At 42.1% G+C, this 23396-nt stretch overlaps 1 protein-coding gene across 4 annotated transcripts in view; it reads right to left on the bottom strand.

Moving 5' to 3' along the window:
- Positions 1-1378: 1378 nt before the first annotated feature.
- The window catches only part of c2cd3 (C2 domain containing 3 centriole elongation regulator), a 192875-nt gene continuing 170857 nt past the window's right edge, over positions 1379-23396 (bottom strand). For 2 of the 4 annotated variants that reach the window (XM_068033364.1, XM_068033365.1), the window contains exons 33-34: positions 5104-5148; positions 1379-4580 (exon numbers count right to left, since the gene is read on the bottom strand). In XM_068033364.1, the coding sequence (XP_067889465.1) occupies positions 4440-4580; positions 5104-5148 (186 nt within the window). In that variant the 3' untranslated portion in view covers positions 1379-4439. The other 2 variants (XM_068033366.1, XM_068033367.1) reach the window with 2 other exon arrangements.

Raw genomic sequence — 23396 nt, 5'->3', positions numbered from 1 at the left:
TAAAGAACCCCAATGAAATAGTAATGGACAGAAGCGTGCAAATTTTGCAAGCCTCTACTTATGATGAGTCTTGCTTGACAGGAGGGTGGAATGGGGAAACAACTGCAAAGGTTGGTCAGTATACCCACTTTTCTGGTCATAAGCTCTGCAGCCTCGCAAAATTTACTCTAATAGCTTTAGTACTTATTTTGATAGAACTAGCCTGAGGTAATCCTCCATTAGACAGTGGTGGGAATATATCCTATTCAAGTTCTGTTGAATATTCAACATTCTCCGGGTGTTGGTTTGTACTCCAATTGTGTACTGCAGCCTGCAAACACTTACCTTCCTGGATATCCTTCTGCTATGTCTTTCACTGAATTGGTGGCATCTGCTTCTATGGATTCAAATACTGAAAGACTACTTATTCATAAGGCCTCTATTATATGTACAAATAGGGGCTAGGTCAGGAGTCAGCAACTGTTTTTTTTAGACCTGAAGAACCTTATTAAAAACAGGTTGTCAAAAATAAAAACTATTGGGAACCTGAAAATTCAGCATTTCCAAACCAAATAGTTGGCAAATTGTATAATTTACATATATAAAATACATCTACTGCATCAATAGAAAAAATCAAAATAGACCCAACATTGAATTATATTTTTGACTTTGTTTACTATAATTGCTTTTTACCATTATATCATCTTTTAAAAACTATAGCTTAAGAGGTGTAAAATAAAGAAAATTTTCAGCTATTGATTCTCGTGATAAAACAGCAGCTTCTAATACACATTCAGAATAATTTATCATCTCAGCTATACTAGAAACAATAACGGTCACATCTGTAAAAACCTGTTCTTTAAACTTAAGATATTGGGCTGAATTTTACATGCCCGCTATCGACATTGGCAGCAGACATTAAATATCGCGTGTTGCAGAGCTGCTTATTTAAATGGCTGGGGTGGCCTGTCACCACCACCCCCCCCCCCCACAAACCGATGACGTGGAGGGGCAGGCAATCCGTCTCTGGCAACAGCATCAGGTGCCACTGCGATGCCATTTTTGAAGGGCTTCAAGCCTTAATTTAAATGCTTAAATAGCGAGTTAGAATTTATTCAAAAAAATCAAATATACGTTTCTAGACCATCTCCCAACCCGCCAATGACCAAACTATTCTTTCCTTGCCCTCTCCCCCCAAGATACTCACCTTGTGTACCTTACTTTCCCTCCCCCAAAATTCACAAACTTTAATCTTTACCCCTTCCCACCACCCGCTACACCAGTCAAATCACTCGGATGCCATTCTGCACCCCCCACATTGAAATACTTACCTGCTTCCCCACCCCCCTCCCCACTTGTTCCACATTGGATCCCCAGACGGGTATCAAAGCGTGGGAGTGCTGGCCAGCAGCAGCAATTTTGCTGTGGAGCAGCCCATGGGAGTGGGTAAGTGATTATTTCTTTCATTAACTTTTTTTGCATATTTAAATTTGTCTTGCACGCCGAGCGGTGTGGGGTGCTTCCATGAGGCCTAGCCACCACCCACAACTATCGAGTTGGGCCTTCCCGGCGTCGAGCCCATGGTGGGCCTCCCCCAGAGGCATTTTCCAGCCCCCCTGCCACGACCCCTGATGTCGGGGGGGGGGGGGGGGGGGCTGTATAATCCAGCCCATTATCTATAACCATGGCTATTTACAGCACAATGTTTTTTGTTAAAATAATCATTTGAAACTGTAAACTGCAAAATAATGATTAGCTTTCCACCCCACAATAAAAACATGGTTCTTTCTTTTCTTGATTTAATTATTTTTAGGCTTTTTTCATGTTACTGAAAAGGCTGGGAGTCACAAATGAGATGTAAAAGAACCACATGTGGCTCCAGAACCACAGGTTGCAGAAAAGCTTCCTCTATCCAGCCAAGATCAGGAACTCAACAAAAGCAGATGCTGGAAATCTGAACCAAAGATCAGAAACTCAATGAGAGGGGAACTGTACATTATACTTGGTCCCAAGGTCAGGAGTGACAAAAATACATTGCCAGTATGAATTAATTTACCAAACTTGGATACTCCTGAAGAACAAAGGGTGAAGTAATAAAATATGCACTTAAATGAGGTCAAACAATAGACATTTAAAAAAAATGATGTGGAATGGATGTCATCTTGCTATAAATTGAACAAAGTTAACCAGTGTTTATACGTATAAAGATATCCGCTGTACGCAACTACGCAAAAATGTATCAATTGTGGTAACTGCAACACAAAGCATATTTGTTATTTTACTGACATATCACAAAAGAAAACCAATGGGAACTGCGAGATGTTCTAACTGGTTTCGCTGAATCGGAAGAATTTTTTTTTTACAGATAACGCCGTCACAAAGCGAAAGGTTATCACATGAAAAAATAATTTATTACTGTGCTGCAATTTTTTTTCAAAAAACCACTGACTTAATTCTGACTGATAAAGGAATTAAAAATTTAGTAGCTTACTATACAAGATTTAAATAATTCCATACAAATAAAAAAAATACATTTTAAATAATGGTAACTGAATGAAACCCTCCTACCCATATGCATTATAGTGTGTGCATAGCTGCCCTATGATTTTACATTCTGTACTTGTAGACTGTGCACATTATCACACCAAATCCTATTTAAAAGAATGCATTAACGGTTCATTACAATTGCTCCAATTTCTGGTTTCTGTTGGTACGACAAAATATTACCAATGTGAATCTGAAAACAATTGAGTAATTTTCCCCTTTCCCCTATACAGTAGAGGCCAGGTAAGTACAGTATAGATTAATGTTGCACATTCATGCTAAATTAAAGTACAAGGAGAAAGAAACTCTAACTGTTTTTGTAGACACAGCCTATGGGAGTAAACAGTGGCTTCACCTCAGTAAGTGACCCAACATAAAAATGTAAAATATTTTGTACAACTATTCCAAAATTAGTCAACCCAACTATGTTAGAGGTTTGAAAAAAGTTGCTCCCATTTAAGATCTAGTCCACTTGTTCCTGTACCCTGGTTTTATTGCAAATCAAACAGTTCTGAAACCACATCCAGAACCAATATAATTATACTGCAAAGTGGAATAAAACAATTATTCATTGCTGGTCTCTGACCAGTTTACCCTGAAACTGGCAGACATAATCTGAACAATTTCTTTTCTATATTATGCACTAGACTAGTACAATAACATAACTTATTTCAATTTAATGTTATCATAGTCCATGTGGTCTGATTTTTCTATTGTGTTCAGGTACACATCATTAGTGTAAGTGGAATAAAAACAGCAAATGCTAGAAATACTCAGGTCAGGCAGCATCTGTGGAGAGAAACAGAATTAACGTTTCAAATTTGTGACCTTATATCACTGTAAGTGGTCCAGTTACTGAAGTACTTATGCCTATTCAAGAGTGGGATTGTTCCCAGTTCAAGCACCATAAGGCTGTACAGTCAAGGTTAAGGACGCTTAAAAAAATAAATCTGCACTGTCTCGAGTTGTTAGGGGAAAATAGGTTGCATGTGTCATTTTGGCTGCTTATACTGATGATGCATACCGGAACTATCAGTCTTGAAAAATCATAACTGCCAGCAATGAAAACATTGCATTGAAATAAGTGTTGCCGCTGTATTATTTCAGTGCTTTATAGAGTACAGAATGTGAAAAAGACATCATCTTGCAGATATATGTGTGCTTTACACCGCCCTAATATCTTCTGGACAGCTGTGCACATCACTTACACAGCTATGGAACAAGGAGAGTAAATTTTAATGGGTAATGTTTTAGTTTTAGAGATACAGCACTGAAACAGGCCCTTCAGCCCACCGAGTCTGTGCCGACCATCAACCACCCATTTATACTAATCCTACACTAATCCCATATTCCTATCACATCCCCACCTGTCCCTATATATTTCCCTACCACCTACCTATAGTAGGGGCAATTTATAATGGCCAATTAACCTATCAACCTGCAAGTCTTTGGCATGTGGGAGGAAACCCACGCAGACACAGGGAGAACTTGCAAACTCCGCACAGGCAGTACCCAGAATCGAACCCGGGTCCCTGGAGCTATGAGGCTGCGGTGCTAACCACTGCGCCGCCCCTGCGCCACTGTGGAGGATGAAAACTGAAGGGTTGCATTTCCAGCACAGGTAGAATCCCTCTATACTAGCATCCATGAGAAAAGACTGATGGACCAAACGGGCTGAATAGATATGTAATAGTACATGATTACTGCAGGTACAAAATGAGTTATGTATTTCTTTCCAGGAGCAGAAAGTATTAGCGGTAATGAATTTTATTGCATTCATTGTTCAGATCCAGGTAGTATGCAGCTTAAACAGTCCACATGCAGCATTAACTGCCAGGGGCAATTTATGTGGACACTTACCAATTTTAGGTGTGAATTATGTTACTACTTCTAAACTATTAACTGTGAAAGATTTTTCATCTTTTTTCTACAAAGTGTCCTGCAAAAATTTTGGCAATTCTTTCAGTTTCCTCTTTAGGTAGTTCTGTTGATGGTAATCTTGGTTTTTGACGATTGCTGCGTCGAGAAACAGTTTCAGTCAGACTTGCAACTTCACTCTGGAAAAATAAATTTAGGAAACATTTTTAAAAGGAGAGTTCAAAACCAGCAACGGTGGTTTTCTTCACCATTCTCATAATTCATTGCATGAAAGTAAATTATTTAAGTTAATTTGTGGTTACATTCACATTTAGATCAATGTCTACTGCAGCAAGAGTGACCCAGTCTTTCTAATTCAGTGTTTACCAGCTAGAAATTTTCCATCCATTGAAGGCCAGTGTCTTTTAATAGAAACATTAGAATATTACACCATCTCTGCTCTGCTGGTTAGTGCCTATTGCACTCTATAATATAAGTGCTTTAGTAGAGAGGTTGTGTCTCTTATACTGCTAATGACCCAGTGGAAAAGTTCTTCTGCCAGTTCTACCTTACTCAGTCTTCAGTAAATTGAAAGGCTGGAATCACTTCATAAACAGCAATATAAGGTGGTCATCCTCCACCTAGGAGACTAAAGCAGCAGTCAGTGGACCTGGGAGGAGGCAGAGCTATAAACAAAGAGCAGGGCTCGAGGCCCTTACTTACCTGGAAGACCTGAGCAGCAGTTGGCAGTCTGTGTGTCCAAGCGCGCTGGGTTGAAAAGTGAAAGAAAACTTAGTGACATCATGGGAAATCTGTAAGCTGACTGGTTGGTAAGTAACAGCTGTTATTGCCTGTAAACAGCTTAAAATATCAGAGGGAAAAAAAAGATTTTTTTAAAAAAACCCTCAAATAGCTACCTTGCTAGTGGTAAGGTTGTTACGACTAAAGTTTTAGTTAATGTAATTGGCAAGTTATTCTACTTATTACATTAGCAATAATTAGTTTGTAAAGCTAAGGTATAGCAGGGCAGCTCGGCCAAGTGGAATGTGCCTCCTGTGGTATGTGGGAAGTTGTGGACGCACCATGTGTCCTTGACAAGCACATCTGCACGAAGTGTCAATGGCTGCAGAAGCTTGAGCTCTGGGTTTCTGAACTCTAGCGGCAGCTTGAGTCACTGTGGTGCATCCATGAGGCAGTGAACTATGAGGATAGCACGTTTCAGGAGGTAGTCTGGAGGTAGCTTAAGGGAGCACAGACAGAGAAGGACTGGGTGGCTGCCGGACAGACAAGGAGGTCAAGGCAGGTAGTGCAGGAGTCTCCCGAGAGCATCTTACTTACTAATCGATATTCAGTTCTTGGTTTCTATGTTCTATGTTTCTATACCACAGAAAGCAGTTGAGGCCAAAACATTGTAGGTTTTCAAGAAGGAGTTAGATATAACTCTTGGGTTTAAAGGGATCAAAGGATATGGGGCAAAAGCAGGAACAGGTTACTGAGTTGGATGATCAGCCATGATCATAATGAATGGCGGAGCAGGCTCGAAGGGCCGAATGGCCTACTTCTGCTCCTATTTTCTATGTTTCTATGAATGCGTGGCTTGAGAGATGGTGCAGGATGGAGGGCTTGGGGGCATTTGCACTGGTTCTGGGGAAGGTGGGACCTGTACAAGCCGGATGGTCTAGGCCTGAACAGGGCTGGGACAAATATCCTTGCATGAAGGTTTGCTAGTTCTATTGGGATGGTTTAAACTAGTCTGGCAAGGGGGATGGGAACCTGAGGGCAGCTTCAGATAGGACAATTTCAGGGCAGGGAATGGGAGGCAGAAAATTACTGAGTGACTCTGAAAGACAGAAGAAGCAAAGGTTAAAAAGTGTGCAACACAGGAATTTGGCAGTGTTAAAAGGTATTTATTTAAATGCAAGGAGCACAGTAAATAAAGCCGATGAGTTGAGGGCACAGATAGACACACGGCAACACAACATCATCGCTATAACGGAAACTTGGCTTAAAGAGGGGCATGAATGGCAGCTCAACATCCCTGGATAGAGTGTTTTCAGGCGGGATAGAGTGGGGAATAATTGGTTAAGGAATCAATAACAGCTGTGAGGAGGGATGATATGCTAAATGAATCATCAAATGAGGCCCTATCGGTGTAGATCAGAAATAAAAAAGGGGCAGCCACTCTACTAGGGGTGTACTATAGACCCCCAAATGGTGAGAGGGAGATAGAAGAATATTTAGGCAAATATCTGAGTGCAAAAACTATGGGGCAATAATAGTTGGGGATTTCAACTACCCTAATATCAACTGAAATACAAACAGTGTGGAGGGCAAAAAATTCTTGAACTGCATTCAAGAGAACTTTTTTAGCCAGCACGTAAGAAGCCCAACAAAAGGAGGCGCAATTCTAGATATAGTCTTCAGTAATGAAACTCTGAAGTAAATGAAGTAGCAGTGGGTGACCATTTTGGAGATAGTGACCATAATACTGTTAGTTTTAAGCATAATCATGGAAAAGGACAAATATAAAGCAGGAGTAAAAGTTCTAAATTGGGGGAAGGCAAATTTTAATGAAACTGAGAGGTGACCTGGCAAAAGTAGACTGGATACAACCACTTGAAGGAAAACCAGTGGCAAACCATTGGGAGGCATTCAAAAGTGAGATTCTACTGGTACAGTGTAGGCATGTCCCCACAAAGATAAAGGCTGTTACGGCCAAATCTAGACCCCCTGGTTATCTAGAAGCTTACAGGGTAAGTTAAAGTAGAAAAAGTTTATGACGATCACAAAAAACTTAATACTTTATAAAGCCGAGAGGACTATAGAAAGTGCAGGGGTGAAGTAAAAAAGGAAGTGAGAAAAGTAAAGAGAGGACATGAAAAATTATTGGCAGATAAAATCAAGGAAACCCCAAAGATGTTTCATCAGTACATTAAGAGCAAGAGGATAACGAAGGAAAGAGTAGGGCCCATCAGAGATGTACAAGGGAACTTATGCGTGGATGCCGAAGATGTGGACAGGGTTCTTAATGAGTTTTTTGTCTCTGTCTTCACAAAGGAGAGGGATGATGCAGACATTGTAGTAAAAGAGGAGTGAAATATTAGATATGATAAGCATAATGAGAGAGGAAGTACTAGAGGGCCTGACATCCTTGAAAGTGGATAAATCGCCAGGGCAGATGGACTGCATCCCAGGTTGTTAAAGGAAGCCAGAGAGGAAATAGCGGATGCGCTGAGGATCATCTTCAAATCCTCACTGGATACGGGTGAGAGGGATAGGCCAAATAATTATAGGCTGGTCAGTCTGACCTCAGTGGTGGGTCAATTATGAGGGACAGGATAAACAGCCACTTAGAAAGGCATGGATTAATCAGGGATAGTCAGCATGGATTTGTTCAGGGAAAGTCATGTCTTACTAACTTAATTGAGTTTTTTGAGGAAGTAACAAGGAGGATTGATGAGGATAGTGCAGTTGATGTGGTCTACATAGATTTTATTAAGGCATTTGACAAGGTCCCGCATGGCACACTGGTCAGTAAAATGAAAGCCCATGGGATACAGGGGAATGTGGTAGGTTGAATCCAAAATTGGCTCAGTGACAGGAAAAAAAGGGTAGTAGTCGATGGATGTTTTTGCGAATGGAAAGCAGTTTCCAGTGGCGTTCCACAGGGCTCAGTGTTGGGACCCCTGTTGTTTGTGGTATATGTTAATTATTTGGACTAAAATGTGGGAGGCATGATTGGGAAATTTGCCGATGGTACAAAAATTGGCCATGTAGTTGATAGTGAGGAGGATAGCTGTAAACTCCAGAATGATATCAATGGTTTGGTTGAGTGGGTAGAAGCATGGCAATGGGATTCAATCCAGAGAAGTGTGAGGTAATGCATTTGTGGAGGGTAAACAAAGTGAGGGAATACACAATAAATGGGAGGATATTGAGAGGGAGAGAAGTGAGGCACCTTGGATTGCATGTCCACAGGCCCCTGAAGGTGGCGGGACAGGCAGATATAGTGAAGGCGGCATATGGAATGCTTTCCTTTATTGGCCGAGGTACAGAATACGAAAGCAGGAATGTAATGCTGGAACTGTATAAAACGGTGGTTAGGCGACAGCTGGAGTATTGCGTACAGTTCTGGTCACCACATTAGAGGAAAGACATAATTGCTCTGGAGAGAGTACAGAGGAGATTTATAAGAATGTTGCCAGGGCTTGAAAGTTGCAGCTATGAGGAAAGATTGGATTGGCTAGGGTTGTTTTCCTTGGATCAGAGGAGCTGTACAAAATTATAAGGGGCCTAGACAGAGTAGACAGGAAGGACCTGTTTCCCCTAGTGGAGAGTTCAATTAACAGGGGGAACAGATTTAAGGTAGAAGGATTAGAGAGGACATAATCATAAAGGCAAGAAGTCACTTGTGGGAGTGCTGTACAGGCCACCTAACATTAACCACACTGTAGGATGGGGTATAAAGGAAGAAATAATGGCAGCTTGTCAGATAATTATGGGGATTTTTATCCTACATATAGACTAGAAAAATCAGATGGGCAGAGGTAGCCTAGATGAGGAGTACATAGAATGTTTTCAGGATAATTTCTTGGAACAATACGTTCTGCAGCCAACCAGAGAGCAGGCTACACTAGACCTGGTTATGTAAAATGAGACAGGATGAATTAATTACATTCTTAAGGCACCTCTAGGTAGCAATGATCATAATATAATTGTATTTTACATTCAGTTTGAAGGAGAGAAGAGTGGGTCCAAGACTAGTATTTTAAATTTAAATAAGGGCAATTATGAAGGTATGAAAGCAGAGCTAGCTAAAGTGAACTGGCAAATCAGGTAAAGGGATAGGTCAATAGAGATGCAATGGCAGACATTTAAGGGGATATTTCTGAATACACAGAATAGATACATTTCAATGAGAAAGAAAAAATCCAAGGGTGGGACCCGCCATTCATGGTTAACTAAAACAGTTACAGATAGTATCAAACGAAGAAAAGGCCTATAATTGCACAAAGATGGGAGGCAGGTCAGAAGATTGGACAGAATATAAAAAACAACAAAGAATGACTAAAATATTGATAAGGAAGGTAAAATTAGAGTATGAGAGAAAGCTAGCTGGAAATATAAAGACAGATAGCAAGAATTTCTATAGATATTTAAAAAAGAGTTAAAGTGAGTGTAGGTCCTATAAAAAGTGAGTCTGGGGAATTAATAATGGATAATAAGGAAATGGCAGATGAATTGAACAGATATTTTGCATGAGGATACAAGTAACATCCCAGTATTAACTGTAAGTCAGGAAATGGAAGGGAGGGAGGAACTCAAGAAAATTACAATCACCAGGGAAGTGGTACTGAACAAATTGTTGGAGCTGCGGGCTGACGAGTCCCCGGGTCCTGATGGACTTCATCCTAAGGTGTTAAAAGAAGTGGCTAGTGAGACAGTTGACGCGTTAGTTTTAATTTTCCAAAATTCCCTAGATTCAGGGAAGGTTCCATTAGATTGGAAAACAGCGAATGTAACTCCTTTATTCAAAAAGGGAGGGAGACAGAAAGCAGGAATCTACAGACCAGTTAGCTTCACATCTGTCTTAGGGAAAATGTTAGAAGATATTATTAAAGACGTTATAGCAGGGCATTTAGAAAAATTCAAGGTAATCAGGCAGAAACAACATGGTTTTGTGAAAGGGAAATCACGTTTAACCAATTTATTGGAGTTCTTTGAATGAGTTACATGTGCTGTGGATAAATGGGGAACTGGTGGATGTATTGTACTTAGAATTCCAGAAGGCATTTGATCAGGTGCCACATCAAAAGTTATTGCAGAAAATAAAAGCTCATGATATAGGGGGTAACATATTGGCATGGATAGAAGATTGGTTAGCTAACAGGAAACAGACAGTAGGCATAAATGGCTCCTTTTCTGGTTGGCAAGATTGTAACAAGTGGTGTGCCATAGGGATCTGTGCTGGGGCCTCAACTTTCTACTATTTATATAAATGACTTCGATGAAGGGACCGAAGATATGGTTGCCAAATTTGCCGATGACACAAAGATAGGTAGGAAAGTAACTTGTGAAAAGGACATAAGGGGGCTACAAAGGAATATAGATAGGTTAAGTGAGTGGGCAAAGATCTGGCAGATGGAGTATAATGTGGGAAAGTGGGAAATTGTCCACTTTGGCAGGAAGAATAAAAAAGCATATTATCTAAATGGTGAGAGATTACAGAGCTCTGAGATGCAGAGGGATCTGGGTGTCCTAGTGCATGAATCGCAAGAAGTTAGTATGCAGGTACAGCACGTAATTAGGAAAGCTAATAGGATGTTATTATTTATCGCAAGGGGAATTTAATACAAAAGTAGGGAGGTTATGTTTCAGCTATACAGGGCATTGGTGAGACCACATCTGGAGTACTGTTCAGTACTGGTCTCCTTATTTAAGGAAGGATGTAAATGCATTGGAGGCAGTACAGAGAAGGTTTACTAGACTAATATCTGGAATGGGCGGGTTGGCTTATGAGGAAAGATTGGACAGGCTAGGCTAGTATCCGCTGGAATTTAGAAAAGTAAGAGGCGACTTGATTGAAACATATAAGATCCTGAGGGGTCTTGACAGGGTGGATGTGGAAGGATGTTCCACGTGATGTGCTGTAGCTGTATGAAGTGGGAGCTGGCTGACCCCATTGTGAACGGCAGGGACCACATCTGCAGCAAGTGTTGGTTGCTGGAAGAACTCCAGTTCAGAGTTGATGATGTGGAATCTGAGCTTCAAACACTGCGGCACATCTGGGAGGGGGAGAGTTATCTGGACGTTTTGTTTCAGGAGGCAGTCACACCTGGTAGATTAAGTAATTCAAGTTCAGTTAGTGATCAGGGACAACAGGGTGTGATTGCAAGTGAGGCAGGTAGGGGGATCCTGAGTTCAGGAGTGGAGGAGCCTCAGCCTTTGACCTTATCCAACAGGTACGAGATACTTGCTCCCTGTGTGGATGAGGAAAAGGGCTGCGGGGAGGATGAGCCAACTGACCATGGCACCATGGTGCAGAAGGCCATTCAAGAGGGGGGAGCAAAAAGACACGTGGTAGTTATAGGGGATTCTATAATTAGGGGGATAGATAGTATCCTTTGCAAGCCGGATTGGGAGTCCCGCATGGTGTGTTGCCTGCCCGGTGCCAGGGTGCAGGACATCTCTGACCGGCTTGAAAGGATATTGGAGCGGGAGGGGGAGGATCCAGTTGTTGTGGTCCACGTTGGGACTAACAACATAGGCAAGGCTAGGATGGAGGACCTGTTCAGGGATTATAAAGCATTAGGAACGAAATTAAGGAACAGGTCCTCGAGGGTCATAATCTCCGGATTACTGCCCGAGCCACGTGCAAATTGGCTTAGGGATAAGAATATTAGGGAAGTAAACACGTGGCTAAGGGAGTGGTGTGGGAAAGAGGGGTTCCATTTCATGGGGCATTGGCATCAGTTTTGGAACTGGGGGGATCTGTACCGATGGGACGGTCTCCACCTGAACCGATCTGGAACCAGTGTTCTAGCGAAACGGATAAATAGGGTGGTCTCTAGGACTTTAAACTAGTGATTCGGGGGGAGGGAAAGGGAAAATGACAGGGAGTATGATGGTAAGTAAAAAGGTAAGCAGCAGGTTAACATGTGTGCAGGAGGGTTTAAGTTCAAGGCAGACTATGAAAGAAGCAGAAAGGAAGGATAACTCGGGAGTTATTATTAGAGATGTTGGAAATCATGAGGGTAAGAAAGCTAGCATAAAGGCACTTTACCTGAATGCTCGTAGCATTCGTAACAAGGTTGATGAGTTAACGGCACAAATCATTGCGAATGAATATGATTTGGTAGCCATTACGGAGACATGGTTACAGGTTGGTCACGACTGGGAGTTAAATATCCAGGGGTACCAGACTATTCGGAAGGACAGACAGGAAGGTAAGGGAGGCGGTGTAGCTCTGATACTCAAGGATGACATCAGGGCGGTGCTGAGAGATGATACAGGTTCTATGGAGAATGAGGTTGAATCCATTTGGGTGGAAATTAGAAATTCTAAGAAGAAAAAGTAATTGATAGGCGTAGTCTATAGGCCACCAAATAATATCACATTGGGGCGGGCAATAAACAAAGAAATAACTAATGCCTGTAAAAATGGTACGGCAATTATCATGGGGGATTTTAATCTACATGTAGATTGGTCGAACCAGCTCAGTCAGGATAGCCTTGAGGAGGAATTCGTTAAGTGTATCCGTGATAGTTTTCTTGAACAGTATGTAATGGAACCGACGAGGGAGCAAGCTATCCTAGATCTAGTCCTGTGTAATGAGACAGGAATAATTAATGACCTCATAGTTAGGGATCCTCTTGGAAGGAGTGATCACAGTATGGTTGAATTTAGAATACAGATGGAGAGTGTGAAGATAAAATCCAATACCAGGGTCCTGCACTTGAACAAGGGGGACTACAATAGAATGAGGGAGGACGTGGCTAAAGTAGACTGGAAACAAAGATTTTATGGTGGGACAGCTGACGAGCAGTGGAGGACTTTCAAAGCAATTTTTCAAAGTGCTCAGCAAAAGTATATTCCAGTGAAAAGGAAGGACTGGAAGAAAAGGGGTAATCTGCCATGGGTGTCTAAGGAAATAAGGGAGGCTATCAAATTGAAAGAGAAGGCATACAAAGTGGCCAAAAATATCATGAAACTAGAAGATTGGGAAAACTTTAAAGGTCAACAGAAAGCCACAAAAAGAGCTATTAAGAAAAGTAAGATAGAACATGAGAAAACACTAGCACTGAATATAAAGACAGATAGCAAAAGTTTCTATAAATATATAAAACGAAAAAGAGTGGCTAAAGTAAAGGTTGGTCCTTTAGAGGATGAGAAGGGGAATTTAGTTATGGGATATGATGAAATGGCCGAGGCATTGAACAGGTATTTTGTATCGGTCTTCACAGTGGAGGACACTAATAACATGCCAGTAATTGACAAAGAGACGAACGTAGGTGAGGACCTGGAAACAATCATTATTACAGAAGAGGTAGTGTTGGGCAAGCTAACGGAGCTAAGGATTGATATGTCTCCTGGCCCTGATGGAATGCATCCCAGGGTACTAAAAGAGATGGCGGGAGAAATAGCAGGTGCACTGGCGGTAATTTTCCAAAATTCGCTGGACTCTGGGGTAGTCCCAGCTGATTGGAAAACAGCAGATGTGACACCACTGTTTAAAAAGGGAGGTAGACAAAAGATGGGGAATTATAGACCGGTTAGCTTAACCTCTGTAGTGGGGAAGATGCTTGAGTCTATTATCAAGGAAGAAATAGCAGGGCATCTCGATAGAAATTGTCCCGTTGGGCAAATGCAGCATGGGTTCATGAAGGGCAGGTCATGCTTGACAAATCTTTTGGAATTCTATGATGACATTACGAGCAAGGTGGACAATGGGGACCCAGTGGATGTGGTGTACCTAGATTTCCAAAAGGCCTTCGACAAGGTGCCGCACAAGAGGCTGCTGCATAAGATAAGGATGCATGGCGTTAGGGGTAAAGTATTAGCATGGATAGAGGATTGGTTGACCAACAGGAAGCAGAGAGTGGGGATAAATGAGTGCTATTCTGGTTGGCAATCAATCAGTCACTAGTGGTGTGCCTCAGGGATCGGTGTTGGGACCGCAATTATTTACAATTTATACAGATGATTTGGAGTTGGGGACCACGTGTAGGGTGTCAAAGTTTGCAGATGACACTAAGATGACTGGCAGAGCAAAGTGTGCAGATGACTGTGAAACTTTGCAGAGGAACATAGATACATTGAGTGAGTGGGCAAAGGTCTGGCAAATGGAATACAATGTTAATAAATGTGAAGTCATTCATTTTGGTAGGAGTAACAGTAAAAAGGATTATTACTTGAATGGTAAAAAGTTGCAGCATGCTGCTATGCAGAGGGACCTGGGTGCCCTTGTGCATGAATCGCAGAAGGTTGGTCTGCAGGTACAGCAAGTAATTAGGAAGGCAAATGGAATTTTGTCCTTCATTGCTAAAGGGATTGAGTTTAAAAGCAGAGAGGTTATGTTGCAGCTGTATAGGGTATTGGTGAGGCCACACCTGGAGTACTGTGTACAGTTTTGGTCTCCTTACTTGAGAAAGGATGTGCTGGCACTGGAGAGGGTGCAGAGGAGGTTCACTAGGTTGATTCCGGAGTTGAGGGGGTTGGCTTATGAGGAGAGACTGAGTAGATTGGGATTATATTCATTGGAATTCAGAAGAATGAGGGGCGGGGGGGATCTTATAGAAACATATAAAATTATGAAGGGAATAGATAAGATACAAGTAGAGAGGATGTTTCCACTGGCAGGTGAAGCTAGGACAAGAGGGCATAGCCTCAAGATTAGAGGGAGCAGATTTAGGACTGAATTAAGAAGGAACTTCTTCACCCAGAGGGTTGTTAATCTATGGAATCCCTTGCCCAGTGAAGTAGTTGACGCTTCTTCAGTAAACGTTTTTAAAGCTAAGGTATATATCTTTTTGAACAATAAAGGAATTAAAGGATACGGTGAAAGCGCGGGTAAGTGGATCTGAGTCCACGAAAAAATCAGCCATGATCTTATTGAATGGCGGAGCAGGCTCAAGGGGCCGGACGGCCTACTCCTGCTCCTAGTTCTTATGATCTTATGATCTATTATGTTTCCCCTTGTGGGAGAATCTAGAACTAGGGGTCACTGTTTAAAAATAAGGGGTCGTCTATTTAAGACAGAGCTGAGGAGAAGTTTTTTCTCTTAGAGGGTCGTGAGTCTTTGGAATTCTCTTCCTCAAAAGGCGGTGGAAGCAAAGTCTTTGAGTATTTTTAAGGCAGAGGTAGATAGATTCTTGATAAGCAAGGGGGTGGAAGGTTATCGGGGGTAGGTGGAAATGTGGAGTAATCAGTTTAGCCATGAACTTACTGAATGGTGGAGCAGGCTCGAAGGGCTGAGTGGCCAACTCCTGCTCCTAATTCAGATGTTCGCACGACACGAGGAAAAACTTTTTCACCCAGAGGGTGGTGGGTGTCTGGAATTCACTGCCATGAACGGTGGTGGAGACAGAAACACAACTTTTTTTTTTATTCATTCATGGGATGTGGGCGTCACTGGCCAGGCCAGCATTTATTACCCATCCCTAATTACCCTTGAGAAGGTGGTGGTGAGCTGCCTTCTTGAACCGCTGCAGTCCATGTGGGGTAGGTACACCTACAGTGCTGTTAGAAAGCGAGTTCCAGGATTTTGACCCAGCGACAGTGAAGGAACAGTGATATAGTTCCAAGTCAGGATGGTGTGTGACTTGGAGGGGAACTTGAAGGCGGTGGTGTTCCCATGCATTTGCTGCCCTTATCCTTCTAGTTGGTAGAGGTCGCGGGTTTGGAAGGTGCTGCATAAGGAGCCTTGGCGCGTTCCTGCAGTGCATCTTGTAGATGGTACACACTGCTGCCACTGTGCTTCGGTGGTGGAGGGAATGAATGTTTGTAGATGGGGTGCCAATCAAGCGGGCTGCTTTGTCCTGCATGTTGTCGAGCTTCTCGAGTGTTGTTGGAGCTGCACCCATCCAGGCAACTCATTTAAAAGGTACCTGGACAAGCTCCTGAAGTGCTGTAACTTGCAAGGCTATGGACCAGGTGCTGGAAGGTGGGATTGGATTGGGTGGTGAGAGCTTTCGGCTGGCGCATACACGATGGGCTGAATGGCCGCCTACTGTGTCATAACTTTTCTATGGTTCCCCTGGTTTGGCCATTGGGACGTGCTTATTGCTGCGTGGTATTTGTTCCTAGGAGCAACTGCTAAGTCCTGGTTACATTTTCTGAGACAAATGCTCTGAATTCTTTCAAGGTCAGAATGCTATTTTTCAGACTCTCAACTGACTAGGCTCAAGCAACATTCCTTCTACAAATGGGTGACTTCCCACATTTCCTATTCTGATTTAATTCAGCTCCAACTTATTTGAATTGCAAGGGAAGGGAAAGTGCAGAGGAAGAGTTGTGGTGAGCTGTGCAGATGGTGAAAAAGTGCAAGGGTTAGAAAAAGGAGTGGGGAAGAGTGGGTAAATTGGTTAAGCTGTATTTTTGGCGGACAAGGAGAAATTCTAAGAAGATTAACACAATTCCACAGGTTGAGATCTAGGCAGCTGAAGGCACCGTCTCCAATGGTGCAGAAAAGTGAAGGGAAATGCACGAGGCCAGAGTCAGAGGAGTAGGGAGTTTATTCAGTTGTTCAATCGAAGGAGGTTACAGAGATAAACTGTTGGAGAAGACTTGGAGAGATTTAAACAAAAGGATGAGAATTTTTAATCTGAAGTATTATGGGGCTGGAACCATTGTAGGTGAAGGCCTGCAGCAAAATTTTGGATGATCTGAAGTTTACTGAGGGTGGATGATAGAATGCATTAGAATAATTGATGTTAATGACTGAATGGTCTCTGTCTTAGAAAGGAAGAAATCCATGAGCACCTAAAACAGTAATATCTGTAACACAAATTGCCACAGCAAAATATACAAATGCTCCCACATACATGCCAAGATACTTATTTTAAATCTGATCCTTCAATGAATTCTGTTTTTAGAATCCTTCTTTTGATTGCCTTAAATCCAATTGCTTATTTACTGTTGACATTCAGTAGAACTACTGTTTTTGGATGGCGAGGAGGTCGGTATTGCAGAGAAGGAGCCTGGAGTTATCTGTTCTCCAGGATGATCCTACAGTAATTGCTGATTTGGCAGAGAATGGTTAAGCAAGGTATGTTCAAACTTGAGCCTTTTGGATTTGAAGGAGTGAAAATGGGGGCTCTACTGGGGCAATGACCAGGATGGGAGAGTGAAAATTTTGCTGGGGACGAGCATATCAAAGGTGCAAAGGTATCATGATGATTTGAAAGCCAAAGATGAGGCAGTTGCGAGTTTGAAAATGCAGCTGTAAGCAGCTTGGAGACTTTTATTTTAAGGGCTAATGCAGCAGAAAGTGGGGTGGAAAGAGAGATACAGGAAGTGCATAGAGATGGCTTTGTCTGTGACCAAGGCCAGAGGAGTAAGGAGCTCATGGTAGATGGTGAGGTAGAGGGGTAGCTGTGAATATGGGCAGGAGGGTTTATATAGAGGGAGTGCATTAAGGAAGAGTGGTGAATTTGAAACAGAATGGGCATGGTGAGCTGACATGTATGTTGAAATCACCAAGAATCTGGAATTGTTTGGGAGGGGCTGAAGGAGCAAAAATACAGATATCATGGGGTGAAATTTCAGGTAGAGCTTGGTGAAAGAAGGGACAATAGATGTGGGTTAAAAGGAGCGGAGAGGATTGGAACAGGAAAACGTACCAGAGGAATAGGAACAAGAGACTAAGGTGTTACTTGGTGATATAAACATTGCTGCCACTGCAGCAATTTGAATGGATCAGATGGTGGATCGTATAAGCAGGTAGTCATAGAGTCATAGAGAGATACAGCACTGAAACAGACCAACGAGTCCGCGCCGACCATCAACCACCCATTTATACTAATCCTACATTAATCCCAATTTTTTCCTCTCAAATCGCCACCTTCCCTGCTTTGTTAGATATCCAGGTGTTGCCACCTGTGATCCAAGTTTCAGTCAAAGTCAGGATGTTAATGTAATCATCCACAGTAAGGTCACAGATGGTAAGGACTTTGTTCTTGAGTGAGTGCACATTTCAGCTGAAATTGTGGAGTGGGATTGTACTTGTTCTCTTGCTGATAGTGCCCAGAGGGCAGTATTGGGTGGGATGAGTGGGAGAGGAAGGTTAGCACCCAACAGGTGCCTGGCGTGGGGGAAGAGGAAGATTGGCGACATAGGAGGATGAGCCTCATACCTTGGAGCATGCTGAGGGTGGCATAGACAGTTGTGGGCTTGTTCAAGGTGATTCAAGCCTGGGATGGTGGCAGGAGAGAAGGAAGACAGTGGTGTAATGATGCATTTGGTTGGGGATTGAGGGGGGTGGGGTGGGTGAAAAACAGTTGAAAGAAAATGAATGGCGGCATTCCAGGGTAACAGGAAGAGGAGACTGGGAAGAGAGAATAGAGAATCACTCAAGAGAGGCCAAAGAAAGAGAGACAATATTCATGGGCTTGAATGCAGAGTGCCAGCCAAAATGTGTTTGCGAATGGAAATAAAAAGAAATTCTGGGTTATAGCAGAGACTAGCCAAGATATGTAGCGGTGAAGAAAGAGGACAGGAAGAAACAAAATGAAATAGCATTTTTAACATCGCTTTCACAATTCACTTCCTCAAGATTAGTTAGGCTGATGAGCCAGATTCAATATAAATTATGTATGCTCTTTTGAGACTGGAAGACTGCATGGTCATCACCCTCTGGAACAAACTGCTGAGTACAAGGTTGGTATAATTCTTTAAAAGGGAACTTGACAAGTTTCTGAGAGAAAAGGACTTTTGCAGTTAAAGTTGCTAGTTAGTTGATATTGTAATGAGTCATGGGGAAATGAGACCTCTTGTAGCTTGCTTGATTGCCTTGAGGAATTGGACAGGAATTTCCAATTTTTTTCCTGAATTGACCACAAATTTTTCTTGTTTTAAGAGGTCGCATTTTGCCGGGGTTTGGGAGAGAAGTAAATAGTGTATGAGGGTATCGTTGAGTAAATGGCGTGGGTCTAATGAGCCTGTAGTTTATATTGAAAAAAGCAGTCTCTATTAACCTGGGGCTGAAGCGCTTGCAAGCATCTTTAGTCAGAAGTGAATACTGGATGATGATTCTCGGCCTCCACCAGTGGTCTTGATCATCACCTATGCCAATGTTCAGCTATTTGCTTCACTCTGTGTGAAATTAAGAAATGGCTGAGTGCATTGAACACAAAGGCTCCAGGCCCTGACAACATTTTCTTGGTTGTTGTGTCGAAGACCTGTGTTCCTCATTGCACCTCTAGCCAAGCTGTTCCAGTACAACTACAACACTGGCATCTACCCAACAAGTAGTACCAAAAAGCAGAGAAAATTCAACCCTGGCCATTATCACGTTATTAGCTTACTCTCAATCATCAGCAAAGTGATGGAAGGAGTCACTAACAATGCTATAAAAACAGCAGTGACTCATCAATAACCTGATCACCGATGCTCAGCTGTCTTCTGCTCGGACCAAATCGGCCTCAGACCTCATTACAGCTTTGATCCAAAAATGGACACAAGAACTGAATTCTAGAGGCGAGATCAGAGTGACTACTTTTGACATCTAGGCAGCATTTGACTAAGTGTGACATTAAGGATCCCTAGTAAAACTGAAGATGGGGATAGGGGGGAAAACTCTCCACTGGCTGCAGTCATACCTAGCACAATGGTTGAGGTTGTTGGAGGCCTATTATCTCACCCCCAGGGAATTGTTACAACAATATGTCAGGACATATTGGCCCAAATATCTTCAGCTACTTTGTTAATATCGTTCCCTCCATTATAAAGTCAGAATAGGGCTGATTGCTGATGATTGCACAGTGTTCTGCAGATAACAAAGTAGTCCATGCCCACATGCAGCAAGACCCAGCTAACCTCCATTTACAACAGACCTAACCTGTGAAATGGCAAGTAACATGCACACTACACAAGTGCCAGGCATTAATAATCTTCAATAAGAAAGACTCTAACTATCTCCCCTTGACATTCATTACATCATCATTGCCAAGTTGCCCATCAACATTCTGAGCAGCAGGTGGGGACCACCATTTACCAGAAACACTACTGACCAGCTATATAAATACCTCAACTACTGCAGCAGGTCAGGCTGGGTTTCCTACAGTGATTGGCTCACCTACTGACTTCCCAAAGCCTCTCCACCACCTAAAAGGCACATAAGGAGTGTGATGTAACACTTGCCCGAATGGTTGCAAATGCAACAACGCTCAAGATGCTCGACAACATGCAGACAAAGAAGTCCCCTGATCCTCATTCCATCCATCAGCTTAAACTTCCATTCCCTCCATTAATCATGTACAGTGGCTGTAGTGTGCTATCTACAAGATGTACTACAAGAAGTCTCCAAAACTTTCTGGCATCACTTCCCAAACTCACAACCCTCTCCACGTAGAAGGAAAAGGGTACCGGGTGCTTGTGGAAACCATGACCTCCAACTTCCTCTCCAAGTCACAACACCATACTGACTTGAATCAAAAAAATTAATAGTACATGGAAGTATAACATACAGTCGTAACGGAGCAAAACTGTGGGATAAAACAATATCTGCCTTGTTTATTTCAAAGTGAATGCTGATAAAAATATATTTATAATACAAATTCATGAAGGTACGTAAAAAGGAAACGTTTGGCTAAGACAAATGTGGGTCCATTACAGGCAGAGTCAGGAGAATTTATAATGGGGAATAGAGAAATGGCAAAGAAGCTAAATGATTACTTTGTGACTGTCTTAACTGAGGAAGATACAAAAAAATCTCCCAGAATTAGAGATCCAAGGGATTAGGGAAAATGAGGAATTGAAGGAAATTAGTATTAGTAAGAAGGTTGTATTGGAGAATTTAATGAGGCTGAAAGTTGATAAGTCCCCAGGACCTGATATTCTACATCCAAGAGTGTTGAAAGAGGTAGCTATGGAGATAGCGGATGCATTGTTGATTATCTTCCAAAATGTTATAGATTCTGGAGCGGCTCCTGCAGATTGGAAGGCCGCAAATGTCACCCCACTATTTAATAAGGGAGCGAGAAAGAAAACAGGGAATTACAGACTTGTTAGCCTTACATCAGTCATTGGGAAAATGCTAGAATCTATTCTAAAGGATGTGATAAATGGACACTTGCATAATAATGAACTGATTGGGCATAGACAACATGGATTTATGAATGGGAAATCATGTTTGACAAACCTGTTGGAGTTTTTTTTGAGAGTGTTACTAACAGAATTGATAAAGGGGAGTTGGTGGACGTGGTATACTTAGATTTTCAGAAGGCTTCTGATAAAGTCCCCCACAGGAGGTTGGTTAGCAAAATTAAAGCACATGGGATAGGAAGTAATATAGTGGATTAAGGAACGGTTAACAGGCAGAAAGCAGAGAGTAGGAATAAACGGGTCATTCTTGCATTGGCAGGCTGTGTAATGGGGTACCGCAGGGATCAGTGCTTGGGCCCCAGCTGTTCACAATATATATCAATGATATGGATGTGGGGACTAAATGTATTATTTCCAAGTTCGCGGATGACATAAAACTAGGTGGGAATGCGTGCTGTGAGGAAGATGCAAAGTGGCTTCAAGGGGATGTGCACAGACTTAGTGAGTGGGCAAGAACGTGGCAGATGGAATATAATGTGGAAAAATGTGAGGTTATCCACTTTGTTAGAAGGAACAGATGTAGAGTATTTCTTAAATGGTAAGAGATTAGAAAGTGTAGATATACAAAGGGACCTGGGTGTCCTTGAAAATAAGTCACTGAAAGCTAACATGCAGTGCAGCAAGCAATTAGGAAGGCTAATGTTATGTTAGCCTTTATCGCAAGAGGATTTGAGTACAGGAGTAGTGAAGTCTTGCTTCAATTATATAGAACCTTGGTTAGACCGCACTTGGAGTACTGTGTGCAGTTTTGGTCCCCTTACCTTAGGAAGGATATTATTGCCATAGAGGGAGCGCAATGAAGGTTCACCAGACTTGTTCCCGGGATGGAGGGACTGTCCTATGAACAGAGATTGGGGAAACTGGGCCTGTATTCTCTAGTTTTGAAGAGTGAGAGGTGATCTCATTGAAACCTACAAAATACTTAGGATAAACAGGGTAGATGCAGCTAAGATGTATTCCCTGGTTGGGGAGTCTGGAACCAGGGGACACAATTTCAAAATAAGGGGGAAGTCACTTAGGATACAGATGAGGAGAAATTTCTTTACTCAGAGGGTTGTAAATCTTTGGAATTTTCTACCCTAGAGGGCTGTGGAGACTCAGTCATTGAGTACGTTTAAAGCAGAGATTGACAGATTTCTAAATAGAAATGACGTAAGGGGATATGGGGAAAGTGTGAGAAAAAGGCACTGAAGTGGATGATCAGCCATGATCATATTGAATGGCGGGGCAGACTCGATGGGCTGAATGGCCTGTACCTATGTTCCTATGAAGTGTCCTCAAAATAAAATTCAATGCTGGAAACATAATAGAAACCATTTTTGAACTGAAAAGTCTCACTCATGTTTGGCTTGATACAGACTTGTAGCTGAAGATGGTGCACCTATTTCTGTGGCTCACTAACAAATCAAAAAAAATCGCAAGTTTTGCTTTAATTAAACTCAATATGGTTTAAGAATACCAGTTATGGTATTTACAATTACTTTTTCAGACTGAAGTACTAATGTGCAGAACAGAAAGCAGCAAGAGTCATCAGCAAATAGGGCTTCTACTCTCCCCCATATGTCCTGCTACCTTACTGATCAGCTGATCGTTGCAAAAAATTTTGGCTTCAACTAGCAGAACAGCTGATGACATCTCAGCCTTTCAAAACAAGCATTTATGGCTGCAAGCTGGTTTTAACTGTCAACGTATGACCTTTATGCCTGTAAAAGCTACGAAATGAAACCAGATACTGGGCCATTCTCCACCATCAAATCATGTGCAAACTAAGCATATTCTGCCGCAAATTATTTCAGCTACTTATGGAATAAGGAACAATAACAGTTTCACAAAAGAATATCCAATTTCTCTTCTAATGGAGGGAACAAATGTTCTGGATTAGGCAAGAAAACTTTTACTGTTATTGGACAAATATTGTTTCTTTAAAACTATTCTAACCCTATCCTCCACAAATTTTTTCTGCTCAAGACACAGACAACAAGTTCAACAGTGGGAGACATCATAGACAACCTGGATCCTGTCCTCATCCAATAGCCATCAGGAGTCGGAGCAGTGTCTAATTCCTCCGTGCTCCCTGTCCCCCACTACATATTCAACTCAGTCAGCTTCCCCAAATATGGTGATGCCAAATATGGTGCAACAATTGTTGCTCTGGGTGAGATCAGCTGATTAAGAACAAATTAGTGACTTAAACA

The sequence above is a fragment of the Heterodontus francisci genome, chromosome 6 (assembly GCF_036365525.1).
Source record: "Heterodontus francisci isolate sHetFra1 chromosome 6, sHetFra1.hap1, whole genome shotgun sequence".
Taxonomy (NCBI): domain Eukaryota; kingdom Metazoa; phylum Chordata; class Chondrichthyes; order Heterodontiformes; family Heterodontidae; genus Heterodontus; species Heterodontus francisci.
Note: the sequence above shows the minus strand (reverse complement) of the source record. Positions and strands in the feature narration are given on the sequence as shown.